The sequence below is a fragment of the Anomaloglossus baeobatrachus genome, chromosome 7, assembly GCF_048569485.1.
Source record: "Anomaloglossus baeobatrachus isolate aAnoBae1 chromosome 7, aAnoBae1.hap1, whole genome shotgun sequence".
NCBI classification, from domain to species: Eukaryota; Metazoa; Chordata; class Amphibia; order Anura; family Aromobatidae; genus Anomaloglossus; species Anomaloglossus baeobatrachus.
In genome coordinates, this window is record NC_134359.1 from 46,793,577 (window position 1) to 46,808,215 (window position 14,639).

Here is a 14,639-nt window from a genome sequence, read left to right on the forward strand (position 1 = left end):
CATGATGGACACTTCACAGGTGCAAGGTAAATTGCACACTAGTGGCGCGCATAGGGCACTGTTCACACTCGTATGCGCATGGTGTCCAGCCAGCAACCTATTATCACGCCCTTACTATTAGATTAGGCGGGCTACTCGGACACTACTCACTGCAGCACGCAAGGGACAGAAATTCCACTATGCACGGCCGTAGTAAGAGGCCCGGCTGCACCCCACATAGTCAAGGTGCAAAAAATACATATAAAATATATGTGAGGTGCAGCCGGGCCTCTTACTACGGCCGTGCATAGTGGAATTTCTGTCCCTTGCGTGCTGCAATGAGTAGTGTCCGAGTAGCCCGCCTAATCTAATAGTAAGGGCGTGATAATAGGTTGCTGGCTGGACACCATGCGCATACAAGTGTGAACAGTGCCCTATGCGCGCCACTAGTGTGCAATTTACCTTGCACCTGTGAAGTGTCCATCATGTTGAGAGGCTTGTCTGCATCCTGTTTGTGCATTAGATGTGTTGGCCTGGGCTAACTGGACTGGTTGCCGATATTGTGTTACTAACATTAATTAGTACCACTGATCCGGTAGGTTGATACATACAGGTTCCTGTTGTACTCTATAATATTGACATTACGTCTCCTTTACAAATGAGGACCACAGCATTACCCCTCACCTCTCTTTTCCTCCTCGATTTATCCCTTTTAGGCCGGTTTCACACATCCGGCTTTTTGCCGTTTTGCCGGATGCGGCGCTCTCCCGTACAGTTAATACAGTACAATGACAGCGCTGTAACTTCCGGGTCACATGCGCCGGTCACATGACAGCATGTGACCGGCGCTTCTTGCGCTGTCATTGTACTGTATTAACTGTACGGGAGAGCGCCGCATCCGGCAAAACGGCAAAAAGCCGGATGTGTGAAACCGGCCTTAGGATACCTCCCTGTCGTGCACGACATCACAACACGTCCTTGATGGACACTCCCTTAGCACCATATCACAAAGTATAATTACTGAGGTATGTCCCCTCTCCCTTCTGACTTGTGGAATCAGACTTTTTTTGTTTAATTTATTACATTTATAACTCGATCTCCTTGTTTACCTCCTTCATAGATCGCTTACGCATTCTTCTGATATACTTTGATGACCATCATTACTTGTACTGATACGATTTGACAATCCTTTTATACATTTAGGTACGTGTCTTATTATCATGTATGGTCACTCCTCTAATGGTCTCTTTCATGTCTCAACAGATTGTCATTTATCTTATATCTTAATGGAGATTTCCATGTTTCATCCATTGGTGCTTATGAAATTAATGGATTTAAGCGTTTTTTTGTTTCTTTTGTCTCTGCAATTTTTTGCCATTTTCTTTGTATTTATGATTTGTCTGATCATGTAATCACAACAGTGTATCACTGTTACTGTTTTTGTTTTTAATTTTATGTATGTTTTTTCTTTTCTTCACACTAGTCCCATTGACCCTGTGAAAGATCCTTTTGGATCGAAACGTTGGACGGACTTTTTTGTATATACACAATAAATCAACATTTTTTTCAAACCAAACCTAAGATTCCTCTCTTGCATTGTGGTGTGCAGGATTCACATAGTAGACTGCAGATGTAGCTTAGGACTGGACAACCCCCTTAAAGAGGACCAGTCCCCAGGTCAAAAGTCATCAGTTTTTGCTTTTATTTTATTCCCATTGTTCCACTCAGTATTCAGTTTTTTTATTCCTTCTTTTTTAATTCTGCCACATAGTTCCAGAAATAATTTTTATTTATATTTAATATGCTTATTATGTTTTTTTTTTGGGTCATTACCAAGGGGGCATGGCTAATGATAATTATTAGAGCAGCCTGAAGACACAACCCAAGAGGATCATGTGTGCTCCGCCCCGTTGGTAAACACCATCAAATTAACATATTGGATGCATTAAATAAAAGGTTTCATAACTCTGGAACCATATGGCACATTTTTTTATGGCATAGTCAAGGGAGCAACAGAAATATCAGCAACAACTGTCCAATGATGACCTGGTAATAAGTCTCATCACTCCCGCACAAATTATATTATAACTGATTGTTGTGTGTCAGCCTGTTTTTGAGGGACTGAAAAGTCAGACAGCACCTTCAAAGGGAATGTCACCAGATTTCAGAATATAAAGTAAATGCCTTATTTACTGGATCTTTTAGACCTGATATGGCTGGTGTACTTACTTTTTAAAAAATCAATGTTTGAATGGCAGTTTAATCCCATTATTAAAATGAGCACTTTATAAGTGCCACAAGGAGAGAGATCTCATGAGTCCAAGTTCAGTTTCCGTCCACACAGCCTGACTGTAAAGAGGAGATAAGGGGAAATAGCAAGTACAGGGCTCCTAGGCTGACCCTACGACTAGGGACCCTGTGCTGTGTCTTATCCCGACAGTAGACTTAGTGGTAGTCTGGGTTGAGTCCCCAACGTGACCCTGTCTCCTGTCCAGGTCCTAACAACTGTGTCCCCACCACCCGGGGGATTGACCCGGACGGAGCCCAACAACCCACCAACACAGAACAACAGATGGGGGTAACAAAAAACCTCATACACACCAAAAACCGACACCAGGAACAATCCAGGAAATACGGGTAAGGAATAATAAGGGAAAAGAAGTAGACCAAAAACACTGAACTTGCACAAACCTCTGGAGAAGGCACAGCAGCAACTACCACCACATCCTCTATGCTCCTAGGCTAGCTCCTAACTGGATAGAATAACCAACATATTACCAAGGAAGCAGAGGGCTTATATCCCAGAAGGAAGTGATTAAGTGCTGACAGCTGAGCAAGTCAGCTCCTGCACCAGTGAAGGAATTAACCTTTCATGTGCCCGAAAGAAAAAACTACATTTAAAGTGCATGGTCCCAAATCGTAAATGAGAAAGCTGACCATGAGTCTGTCCTTATGACTAACAGCTGCTACTTGTATTAGATCTCAGTAGTAGCCAGAGGAAAAGGGACACTAATTAGCTGTCAATCAGGCTCAGGTGGGTGGAGTTTAAGTAGAAACTTCAAAAAATGGATTAAACAGCAATTCTGACATGGATTGTCAAAGCAAGTACACCAGCCTCATCAGGTCCAAGAGTTGTATTCAATAATGTATGAGCCAAATCTGCGAACAGATAACAAAAAATAACCTGAAGTAATATAACAATGTCGTGAAGGGAAATTTCCGTTGCTTTTCCAATATAAAATTTGGAAGGGAAAATGTTAAACCGATGACCGAAGTTTTTAATTGATTAATATTTAACATACAAAGGGTGCAAAATTAATATTCCTAGGACTTTTCCTAGGCGTGTTTTAAGGAACACTAATGAATAATGACTCGAAAGTCTTTTGACCTCTATTGATGCACTTCCTTTAAATGCTGTCCTATAGTTGGTCCCTCAGGATGGATTTACACACAAGAACCATAAAAAGCACATCAATGCATTGCTGGAACAAGCCAACGACAGGCTTATACAGATTAATCAATAGGACTGTAAATAGAGATGGTAATTTAGGAGTTCTTGTTTACTGGACTTACCATCTTTATGATAATAGGTGACCACGACTTTCCGCTCCTCTGAACCCAGCAAGGCTTGAGCTATTTGGGCAATGTCATGCTTTTTGGTCTCCGGTCCATGTAAGAAATCACAAGTGCAAGGTTTCTGCATGACATCTGGCCTTGAGAATCCCGTCATCTCGCAGAATCCATCATTGCAGTAAATAATTGCACAGTTCTGTACCCTGGCGTTTGCAATCACAAATTTTTTATCTGTAACAGGAACACAAATTACAGTCAGAAGAAATATAATTTATTGGCGAATACAATTAAAATTTAATTTTACAACATCTTCCATTATATTATTTTTCATGCCTTCACAAATTACTATAAATGTATTGGAAGTTCCAGGCTCCTCAGGGGCGGTAACATGGGAGGGGCTACTATGCAACCCAACCAATAGGCTGCAGGGGGCAAAAATACACAGCCCCTATAGCAGAATAAGTTGAGCTTAGTTTAATTTTGGTGTCTCACATTTCCATCTATAACCCACAAATGTGTGGCGGACAGATATGATCCTCTTCCCCTTTTCTCTTGGCTCGAAATTTCCCAAGATTACTTTTTTTAAAGCCAGTCATCAGGCACCACACATGCAGGATAGTATATAATATTTGATATGTGTGACTTACAAAAACTACACTAAATGTTAAGTATAAAAATCATTATCCTTTTATTATTTATTTTTTTATTGTTGAAAATAATTTTGGAAGCTTCTGCCGAAAAAGTGCAGCCCCAGAGGAGCTTATAATTTAACTAGAAGGTGGCCCGATTCTACGCATCGGGTATTCTAGAATTTACGTATTGTGTTGTTAATGTATGATTTTTGTTATATATATATAGATGTTGTTGTGTGTAGTTACCAAGTGTTTGTGTAGGGCGCTGTACATGTTCTGGGTGTTGTCTGGGTATGGCGGGGGGTGAGAGCGGTGTTGTTTGTGTGTTGCGTTGTTTGTAGAGCACTATGTGTCTGTAGTGTTGTGTGTGTGTGTTGCGCGGTTTGTGTGGGTGTGGGGTGCGTGTGTGTGTTTTGGGGGAGGTATGTTTTGTGCAATGTGTGTGTGTTGCGCGGTATGTGCGTATATTTGTGTATGCTGCGGTGTTTGTGTGTTGGGTGTTGTGTGTGTGCGGCGTTGTCTGTGTTTGTGGGTGTCTGTGTAGGGCGGTGTTTGTGGTTCCCAGTGTGTGTGTGGTGTGTTGTGCGGTGCGCGTGTGGCGGTGTGTGTGTGTGTTTTGGGGGGAGGTGTGCACCCCCATCGTGCTCCATCCCCCATGCTGCGCACTCCCCATCGTGCTCCATCCCCCATGCTGCGCACTCCCCATCGTGCTCCATCCCCCATGCTGCGCACCCCCATCGTGCTCCATCCCCCATACTGCGCACCCCAATCGTGCTCCATCCCCATGCTGCGCACTCCCCATCGTGCTCCATCCCCCATGCTGCGCACTCCCCATCGTGCTCCATCCCCCATGCTGCACACCCCCCATCGTGCTCCATCCTCTATGCTGCTCACCCCCCATCATGCGCACCCCCCATCGTGCTCCATCTTCCATGCTGCGCACCCCCCATCATGCTCCATACCCCATGCTGCGCACTCCCCATCGTGCTCCATCCGCCATGCTGCGCACCCCCCATCGTGCTCCATCCCCCATGCTGCGCACCCCCCATCGTGCTCCATCCCCCATGCTGTGCACTCCCCATCGTGCTCCATCCCCCATGCTGCGCACTCCCCATTGTGCTCCATCCTCCATGCTGCGCACTCCCCATCGTGCTCCATCCCCCATGCTGCAAACCCCCCATCGTGCTCCATCCCCCATGCTGCGCACCCCCCATCGTGCTCCATCCCCCATGCTGCGCACCCCCAATCGTGCTCCATCCCCCATGCTGCGCACTCCCCATCGTGCTACATCCCCCATGCTGTGCACCCCCCATTGTGCTCCATCCCCCATGCTGCGCACCCCCATCGTGCTCCATCCCCCATGCTGCGCACTCCCCATCGTGCTCTATCCCCCATGCTGTGCTCTCCCCATTGTGCTCCATCCTCCATGCTGCGCACTCCCCATCGTGCTCCATTACCCATGCTGCGCACCCCCCATCGTGCTCCATCCCCCATGCTGCGCACCCCCCATCGTGCTCCAACCCCCATGCTGCACACTCCCCATCGTGCTCCATCCCCCATGCTGCGCACTCCCCATCGTTCTACATCCCCCATGCTGCGCACCCAATCGTGCTCCATCCCATGCTGCGCACTCCCCATCGTGCTCCATCCCCCATGCTGTGCACCCCCCATCGTGCTTCATCCCCCATGCTATAATAGTTCTCCTATTATACAGAGAGGAGTATAATAGGAGGACTATAATAGGAGGAGTAGTCCTGGGGGGAGAGGAGTATAATGCCGGCTCCCTGCACATGTGTACCGGGAGCCGGTGTACGCTGGTAACTATGATACACATCGGGTAACTAAGGGACCTTAGTTACCCGACGTGTATAATGCTTACCAGCGTTCACTGGCTCCGTCACGATCCCCATCGCAAGGTTATGTCTGGCGGTGCTGGGATCGTGACGGAGCCGGTGTACACTGGTAACTATGATACACATCGGGTAACTAAGGGACCTTAGTTACCCGATGTGTATAATGGTTACCAGCGTTCACCGGCTCCGTCATGATCAGAGCATTGCAAGGTTATGTCTGGCGCTGCTGGGATCGTGACGGAGCCGGTGTACGCTAGTAACTATGACACACATCGGGTAACCAAGGGACCTTAGTTACCCGATGTGTATAATGGTTACCAGCGTTCACCGGCTCCGTCACGATCCCAGCATCGCAAGGTTATGTCTGGCGATGCGTGCGGAGGACCAGGGCGAGCGGTCAATCCATGCGGAGGGCGGGGCCAGGCCGAGGCAAACGACCAATCCGTGGGGGGGGCGGGGCCAGGCCGAGCCCAGCGGCGACCAATCCGTGGGGGGGCGGGGCCAGGCCGAGCCCAGCGGCCAATCATACGGTTGTCACTGTAATGACACTCACCGTGACACAATTTTGGGGCAAGACAGACAGACAGACAGACAGACAGAATAAGGCAATTATATATAGAAATTAATTGGTTTCAGATACACAGACACAAGGGATACTTTCACAAGATGGCAATTATCCTATCAGCATGTTTTTAGTCCAGAGTGGCCCAATGACACCTTTAGAAACATGTATGCAATACACATAGGTATACTTTTTAAAAAAACAGGAGGTATTTTTGCAAAAGAAAAAAAATATCCTAAATAAAAAAGATTATATATGCTTTTTTGTTCCTTTTTTATCAATCGCTATTATGGTAGTATTGACTGTATATAGGTTATCTGTCCTGTATCAATGACCTTTAATCATATCATTTTAAGAACAATCTTGTAGGATTTAGGCCAATGTTGTGTTTTTTGTTCTTTTTACACAATTTTTTTAAAAAAATCATTGAAAATTGAAAAATAATGTAGAAATGGCCCTGGAGAAGCCAACATATTAGTGTGATGCTCAATCAGTAGGTGTCACTAGATAAAACTGGTAGAGGAATACTGAATGAGTGAAGGAACGGCATCTTCCATTCCGTTCCATCACTCCTTCATTTCTACCTTTCTGGTTGACACCTTAACAGAGGATCTGGCACCCAATTTCCATCTCATGGATTGAAACTGGTACATACAGCGTGGTAAGCTTCCCCTTTTTTCTTTTAGTAGAGGAATAGTCAAACAAGCTGGGGGACAGGAACCAGGAGGTCACGTATGGAAAAGAGGGAGAAAGCGAGCTGAGGGCAGGGTACGAGCCGGAGGTCAGGAGCCAGGAAGTCACATATGGAACACAGGGAGAAAGCAAAGCTGAGGTCAGGGTACGAGCCAGAGGTCAGGAGCCAGGGGGTAACGTCAAAGTCAGGGGCACGGGCGGAGAAGGGTAACTAAGGCCTGGGGTCGAGAGACAAGATCAGAACAGTACACTTATGGGAGCCAGAAGCACTTGCTGCAGAACAGGAACTATGACTGGAAGCGTTCCAGGTGAGGTTGCTCCCTAATGAAGCAGAGCAATCACCCGGAACGAGGCACCTGTGAACAGACCCTTCCCAGCACCAACGCAGGACCTGAGGCCGGGAAACAACTCATCCACTGGAGCATAATATAACAACCAAGCATTGGCTCTGTAGGAGACCAGAGCACCGCCAATCAGAACCATGATACTGAACTGTACCATATGGCAAATGTATGGTAGGGATCCCACCAAGCTTGAATCATGTTACCCCGTTATCCACAGGATAGGGGACACTACTACTGCTCGCTGGGGGATCCTGCCTCTGGGAGAGAGAATAGAGTAGAGGCAGAACATTGTTCATGCTTGCCCCATTTACTGTCTATGGGACTATCGGAAACAGTCGAGGGCTATATTTGGCTACCTCCGACAGTCCCCTATATAATGAATGGAGTGGAAATGCACTGGCTGAATGAGATACCGAGAGGCAACTCAGGGAGGACTACCGGCTATCATTAAGAAGAACCAACTATGTATGGAAACATATTTTTAAGGCAAAAATGTGGGAGGAAAATGAGGTGTGCATCTTATAAGCCAAATGTAGCTTACCGTGTGGTGCTAGAGAGGGGTCACAGGAGGCAGGGGCGATGCTACAGGTGGTGAGCTGTGCTGCAGGCTTTGAGGCAGGGGCCGCCATCCTGAAACGTCGGCGGTGTGGGCTTCAAATAATGAGGCCTGGAGTTGGCGTGTGCGCAGATGGCGCTCTCGGCTCAAGATCTCATCTGTGCACGCTCCACCTCCAGCCCATTGATCTCCCAGCAACCGACTTGAGGAAAATGACGAATGCACAGATATCGTCTCGGCTTGTCATTGAGACAATAGATCAATCTTCGCACGTGTCAACTTTGGACGCCATTTCTTTGAAGCCCGCACTGCCAACAGTTTTTGGAAGTTCCTTCTGCCTCACAGCGCCAGCAGCAAGCATCTGGGAGAACCACTGCACCGCCTGCATCATCGGCCTACTCCAGCACCGCCCCTGCCCCCTGTGACCCCGCTCCACCACCGCTGCCGCCCCCCCTCCTCTAAGACACTGCAGGATTATAAGACGGACTCCATATTTTTTTTCACTAAATTTGGGGTGCGTCTTATAAACTCGTACGTCTTACAAAATGCAAAATACAGTATATAAAGTGTGTGGGACCTCTTAGCCTCTATTTTCCTAGAGTTCAAATAAGCGTCATGAAAAATCACTTATTCCACATCCTGAGTTCAATTTCTTGGATTTTACCAACACATATTCCAATTAATAGATAAATACTGTGATTATAGTGCCGGAGTGTAGGAAAGATTGGTCAAAAAACCCTATGCATGACGTGGTGGAAGCCATATTGGCTGTTACTAAACTTTCTCACATCAACAGGGGTCAAATCAAGGACTTTTCCGAGGATTTTTGTATATGAATTAAAACTTTTCTATCTAAAGAATATCATAATTCCATTTTGCTGTGATTTTCCTCCGATTATTTCGAAAAGTTTTTCTTACCGCTCGTTTATTACAAAACGTCGACTTTCCCTTTGCATTTGGTTATGTAAAGCTAATTAAATCATCTCTCTGCAGTCATTTTACAATGTCACTTGTGTTAATATGACTTAGTGAGAGAATTAGTGATTGTCACATTCGCCAGGTTGTGCTGGAATAGAATCAAGAATGGGATAAAGTTTTTTTTCTTTCTGCTCGGTGGTAGAATGTATCAATTTCCATATGAATAATTGTAACATTCTATCACAATCAGCGGGCTTGTTCTTGCTTCTTCGCTGTGTCAATAGATATAAATCTTTTTGGCAGAGTCATTCTGCTCTGTGACAAAAGTAGGTAAAATATTTTTTTTTGCTTCTTCTTAAATAAAAAATTAAATTTCCAAACAGAAGTGAAAAAAAACCCCACACAAGAAACAACTTTGATAGACTTTGACTCACTTAAAGGGAACCTGTTGTGTCATTTTTTGATATTAAAGGGGGGGTTCACTACTCTGCAATAGTGGCCACATCTCTGTAAAACTGATAGGGAAGGCTTTTACTAAATACCTTGTTCAGCCAATTCTGCATCTGAGCGGCGCTATCGCTGTCCACTCAACCCCATGAAGTCACCCCCCCGGGCTCCGTGACCTCTAAGATCCGGTGATGTCACGTCAACGTCCAGTTGATCTGACACCACCGCAGCCGTTCCCAGTCTTTCTGAGTGACTGGGCTGTAGGCAGAGTTTTACCGCACATCACAGCCCAGCATCGCTCTTGCTTGCGGTGCTCTGCATACTGCTCTGTGACACTGGGCTGTAATGAGAGGTGAACCATCGCCCACAGCCAGTCACTCAGGAAGACTGGGGCCGGAAGCGGTGGTGTCAGGTCAACTGGAAGTTGACGTGACATCACCGGATCTCAAAGGTCACGGAGCATGGGGGGTCACTTATTGGGAAGAGCGGACCGCAATATCGACACTCAAAGAAAGAATTGGTTGAACAAGGTATTTTAAAAAAGCCTTCCCTATCAGTTTTACAGAGATGTGGTCAATATTGCAGAGTACTGAACCATCCCTTTAAGGGCTCATGCGCCCTAGAGGTGTTGCAGTGCCTTCATATAGTACCCAAGACGTCTCTTAGGTCTAATGTACCTCCAAGTACTTACAGGAAAAATAATACATTGGAATACTAGAATACTAAGGCAAGATTTACCGATAAGTAAGACTTTGCCTATAGGTGGTGCTGGAGAAAGGTGTTTTGTTTTCTAAAAGGAAAGGTTTTATAGGGTGACATTGTATTTAGTTATTAAAGGAGATGTCTAATGAAAACTAGGTATCACCTATCCTCAAGATTGGTGAGGACTTACTAATTAATGAAGTTTCGAATGCTGGGACCTGCACCGTTCAGTAGAACACGGAATCTTTATCTCTGATGGTGCATTTTTATCCCCATCATGATGGAATACCAAATCAGATGTCTGATGGCAACTCCATTCATTTTCTACAGCGCGGCCAAAAAAGCCACATAGGGAGTGAATAGGACAGCGGTCAAGAATTCGCACTACTGATCCATTCTTACTGGGGAAAAACTAGATCCCCATTTTGCCGAATTATGAGGATCCAAGTGGTTAGAGCTTTACCAATCAATAAGTCATCTCCTATTCTGTGGAGGTGAAAACTTGTTTTTACCAGATAACTCCATTAAGTATGTGCATTTATAATGTTGGAGCTCACAGTGCAGAAGGACTAAAAAGAGGATGTGACGCCAAACACCCAGGTGTAATGAGGTGCTAGACCACTAGGAGTTGCTAGATACCCTAGTGGAAGAGATCTGCGGGGAAGTCGAACAAGCCAGGGGTCAGGAGCCAGGAGATCACGTCACTAACCAAGGGAGAGAGAGAAGCCGAAGTGAGTGTGCGATCCGAGAGTCAGTAAACCAGGAAAACTCATAAAGTACCAGGAAGAGAGCGGAGTCGAGGTCAGAATACAAGCCGAGGTCGGTAGCCAAGAGGACAAGTCAGGTATATGGGACAGAGTGGGGCCGGGTGTAAGGAGCAAGGTCAGGAAGGTAGGAGTCAAGATGGAGTAAGGGAGGAGATGGAACGGGGTACGAGGAACTAGAAAGCGGGACAAGATCAGGTCAGTCACTTACGGGAACTAGAGACGTGCAATGCAAAACAGGAGCTATCACTGGCGGCGGTCCGGTTGGGCTGGGTACCAGATAAAGCAAACCATACCCCAGAATGAGCCTTCAAAGAACAGACCCCTCCCACACCACACAGGACTAGACTGGGAACAACGAATTCACTGGATTAAAATATGAGGCTCAGAACAGGCTCTGCAGGAGAGCAGAGCACCGCTAATCAGAATCATGACAGAGGACACTCAGAACATGGAGAAGGCAACAGATGACACTGGAAAAACGCAACGTAATGTTCTAACGTTCTTCTTAAGGGTGCTTTACACGCTGCGACATCGCTAGCGGTCTCGTTAGCGATGTGGCACACCAGATCGCAGATGCGATCTGCCGAGATCGCACATGTGACCAGCGCTATAAAAACGCCCTATGTGCGATCTCGGCAGATCGCATCTGCGATCTGGCGTGCCACATTGCTAACGAAATCGCTAGCGATGTCGCAGCGTGTAAAGCACCCTTAAATTTTGCAAGGGCGGAGAAACATTGTAATGCCATAAATGACTAAAGATGGCCACATATGATGGCTGCTGGCCAACAAATGGAGCTGTCTCTTCGACTCCTACACATACAGAAAGGATTTCAATGGAGAGAAAGAGACAAAAGAATCGCCTGATCCTTATATCTCCCAAGTCGGGAGGCCTCCACACCTCCACACACATCAGATGGTCTTTTGCTTTGGGTGATTTTCATATAAAATGTATTCGGGCCGATATGTACAAACGATGACGGGACACTGGGTGCTTCAATACAGGCTCCAGAATGTGCACGATGCCTCAGAGTCAGAGGATATTGCAGAAGTGAATGTACTCTTAATGGAAAACTCCGACATAATGCAAGAAATGAAATGGGATAGGCGCACACGTTCTCCATTACACAGGACACGGGCGATGAAAAGTATCAATTTCCATGAACACATCTTGCATCCAGGACAAAAGTATTTACTGAATACTCGTAAAACCTTGTATGTTATACTGCAAAAATCGGATAGAGACACACTCAAGATGCTCATCGCGTAGGGAAGGTCGGCTTTATTATAAAGGAGAATCCGATCACAGAAAAAAGGGTGAGGGTAAATATTTCCTAATATAATGCTTCACCGGTCCTATATCAGGATCCAGTCCTCCCAATACCTGGAATGTGCAGCTCTGCGATAACGGAGGGGCGTCCTCTTTTTAAGGATCCTCATCTTTTAGAGAACCTGCCCTTGTTTTTGTTACACAGGCAATCTATTGACTGGAATGGACACTGAGAGATGGATGGATGGATGGATGGGTGGATGGGTGGATGGATGGGTGGATGGATGGGTGGATGGATGGGTGGATGGATGGGTGGGTGGATGAATGGATGGATGAATGGATGGATGGGTGAATGGATGGATGGATGGGATGGATGGATGGATGGATGGACGGATATGTGTCCACTAAGAACTGGCTAATAGGGGTCCCAGCTACTAAACACAACCCGATTTGTCTCCTACGCCCTGCAGAGTTGATTTAAGTATACACTCGATGGTATATACCGTACTACGCTCCTATAAACGTCCTAATAAGAGTATCCTCTCTGTCCAGTGTCATTAAGGGGAGACACTTATTATCGGATGCTTTCACGGCTTGGTGACATCACATCACACAGACGTATCCTCCGCACGCCGATCTATAGGACAATACATATTTTAGACCTCGGTTCCCAATGACATCTCTGCAATCTTCTACTTAGGAGCTGTGACTAATGACTTTACAAGCCCCCGGCTGTTATCTGGTGTCAGTAGGACAGTGTTATCGGGGCAGGTTTGTGCAGGCTCTGTGGCTTTAGTTTATGAGACTACTTGCTACGTTATATTTCCATTTCTGGTTAATGAATAGAATGAAAGAAGCGCAGTAAGGACTGACACAGAGTGGAAAAACTGGATCTATGGACTGCGGCATTGCTGCTGTCAATGCTGAGATTAGGCTAGTAGCTAGGGCAGACACTGCACGTCTCCGGGGGTACACTGCACATCTCCACCGGGGGTACACTGCACGTCTCCGCCGGGGGTACACTGCACGTCTCCGCCGGGGGTACACTGCACGTCTCCGCCGGGGGTACACTGCACGTCTCCGCCGGGGGTACACTGCACGTCTCCAGGGGTACACTGCACGTCTCCGGGGGTACACTGCATGTCTACGGGAGTGCACTGCATGTCTATGGGGAACACTGCACGTTTCTAGGGTACACTGCATGTCTACAGGGGTACAATGCATGTCTCCGGGAGTACACTGCATGTCTCCAGGGGTACACTGCACATATTCAGGGGTACAATGCATGTCTCTGAGGGTACACTGCATGTCTTTGGGGGTACACCGCATTTCTCTGGGGGTGCACTGAACGTCTTTGGTGTTACACTGCATGTCTCTGGGGGTACACAGTGGCACGTCTCTGGGGGTACACTGCACATGTCTGGTGATACCCTACAAGTCTCCAAGGGTACACTGTATGTCTCCGGAGATACACTGCACGTCTCCGGCGGTACAACGCATGTCTCTGGGGGTACACTGCATGTCTTCGGGGGTACACCACATTTCTCTGGATGTACAGTGAACGGCTCTGGGGGTACACAACTCTGTGGGTACACTGCAAGTATCCGGGTGTACACTGTGTTACAAATCGGCGCCGCTGTTGCTGCAAGCAGCTTGCTGCGGTTCCTTCTACGTATCTCGGGTTGTCCAGCTGGCTGCTTAATCCTCCACGTCTAAGTGTGGAGAGGCGGCTAGGGCGCATGCACATGCCGATTTTCCCCAGCCAGAGCATAAGTCTAGTGTTTGACCTGGTGAGTATGCTCACCCTGATAGTGCCATTTCTGAGGCTAAGTTCTCAGTTCAGGCTACTGAGCATGCTTACACACTTAGTGCATTGGAGGCAAAGTCCGGTAAGAACTTCACTGGGCATGTCCGTGAGGTGGCAGGCCCTTATATGCCAGAGAGCATCAGGTGTCATGATGATGTGGCTACTCCGGACTGGATCGCAGAGGCCCGCCCCTATGACCTGGCACCCCATCATTGGTTGTCAGACGATGACTGGTGAGGTGTTTGGGGCAGTGCTGTCATTGTGTCATCAGTCACGTCGCGGTTCCGTATAGGACGCTGGTGACGTCACTGATGATGTGGCACTCCGCAATTGGCCCCTGGAGGCGCCATTGTGGCTCACTCTGGGTTTGGGGCAGACCCTAGGTGATAAAAGGAGCTGGAGTCAGCATGGAGGTGCGTTGTCTTCTCATATGCTCTGTGATAGCACATGTCCTTGTGTAGAGCCCATTGCGGTTACAGCCTTAGGTCTGGAAGCGGTAGGCAGGGATAGGCGTCTGGTGCTTGTCATGCCAAGACA

The 14,639-nt window shown here is 47.0% G+C and overlaps 1 protein-coding gene across 2 annotated transcripts in view; it reads right to left on the reverse strand.

The window, feature by feature from the left end:
- The window catches only part of KCNH7 (potassium voltage-gated channel subfamily H member 7), a 493,602-nt gene that overhangs the window by 472,478 nt on the left and 6,485 nt on the right, over positions 1-14,639 (reverse strand). For both annotated transcript variants that reach the window (XM_075317266.1, XM_075317267.1), the window contains exon 2: positions 3,553-3,783. In XM_075317266.1, coding sequence (XP_075173381.1) covers positions 3,553-3,783 — 231 coding nt within the window. The remainder of the gene's footprint in view (positions 1-3,552; positions 3,784-14,639) is intronic.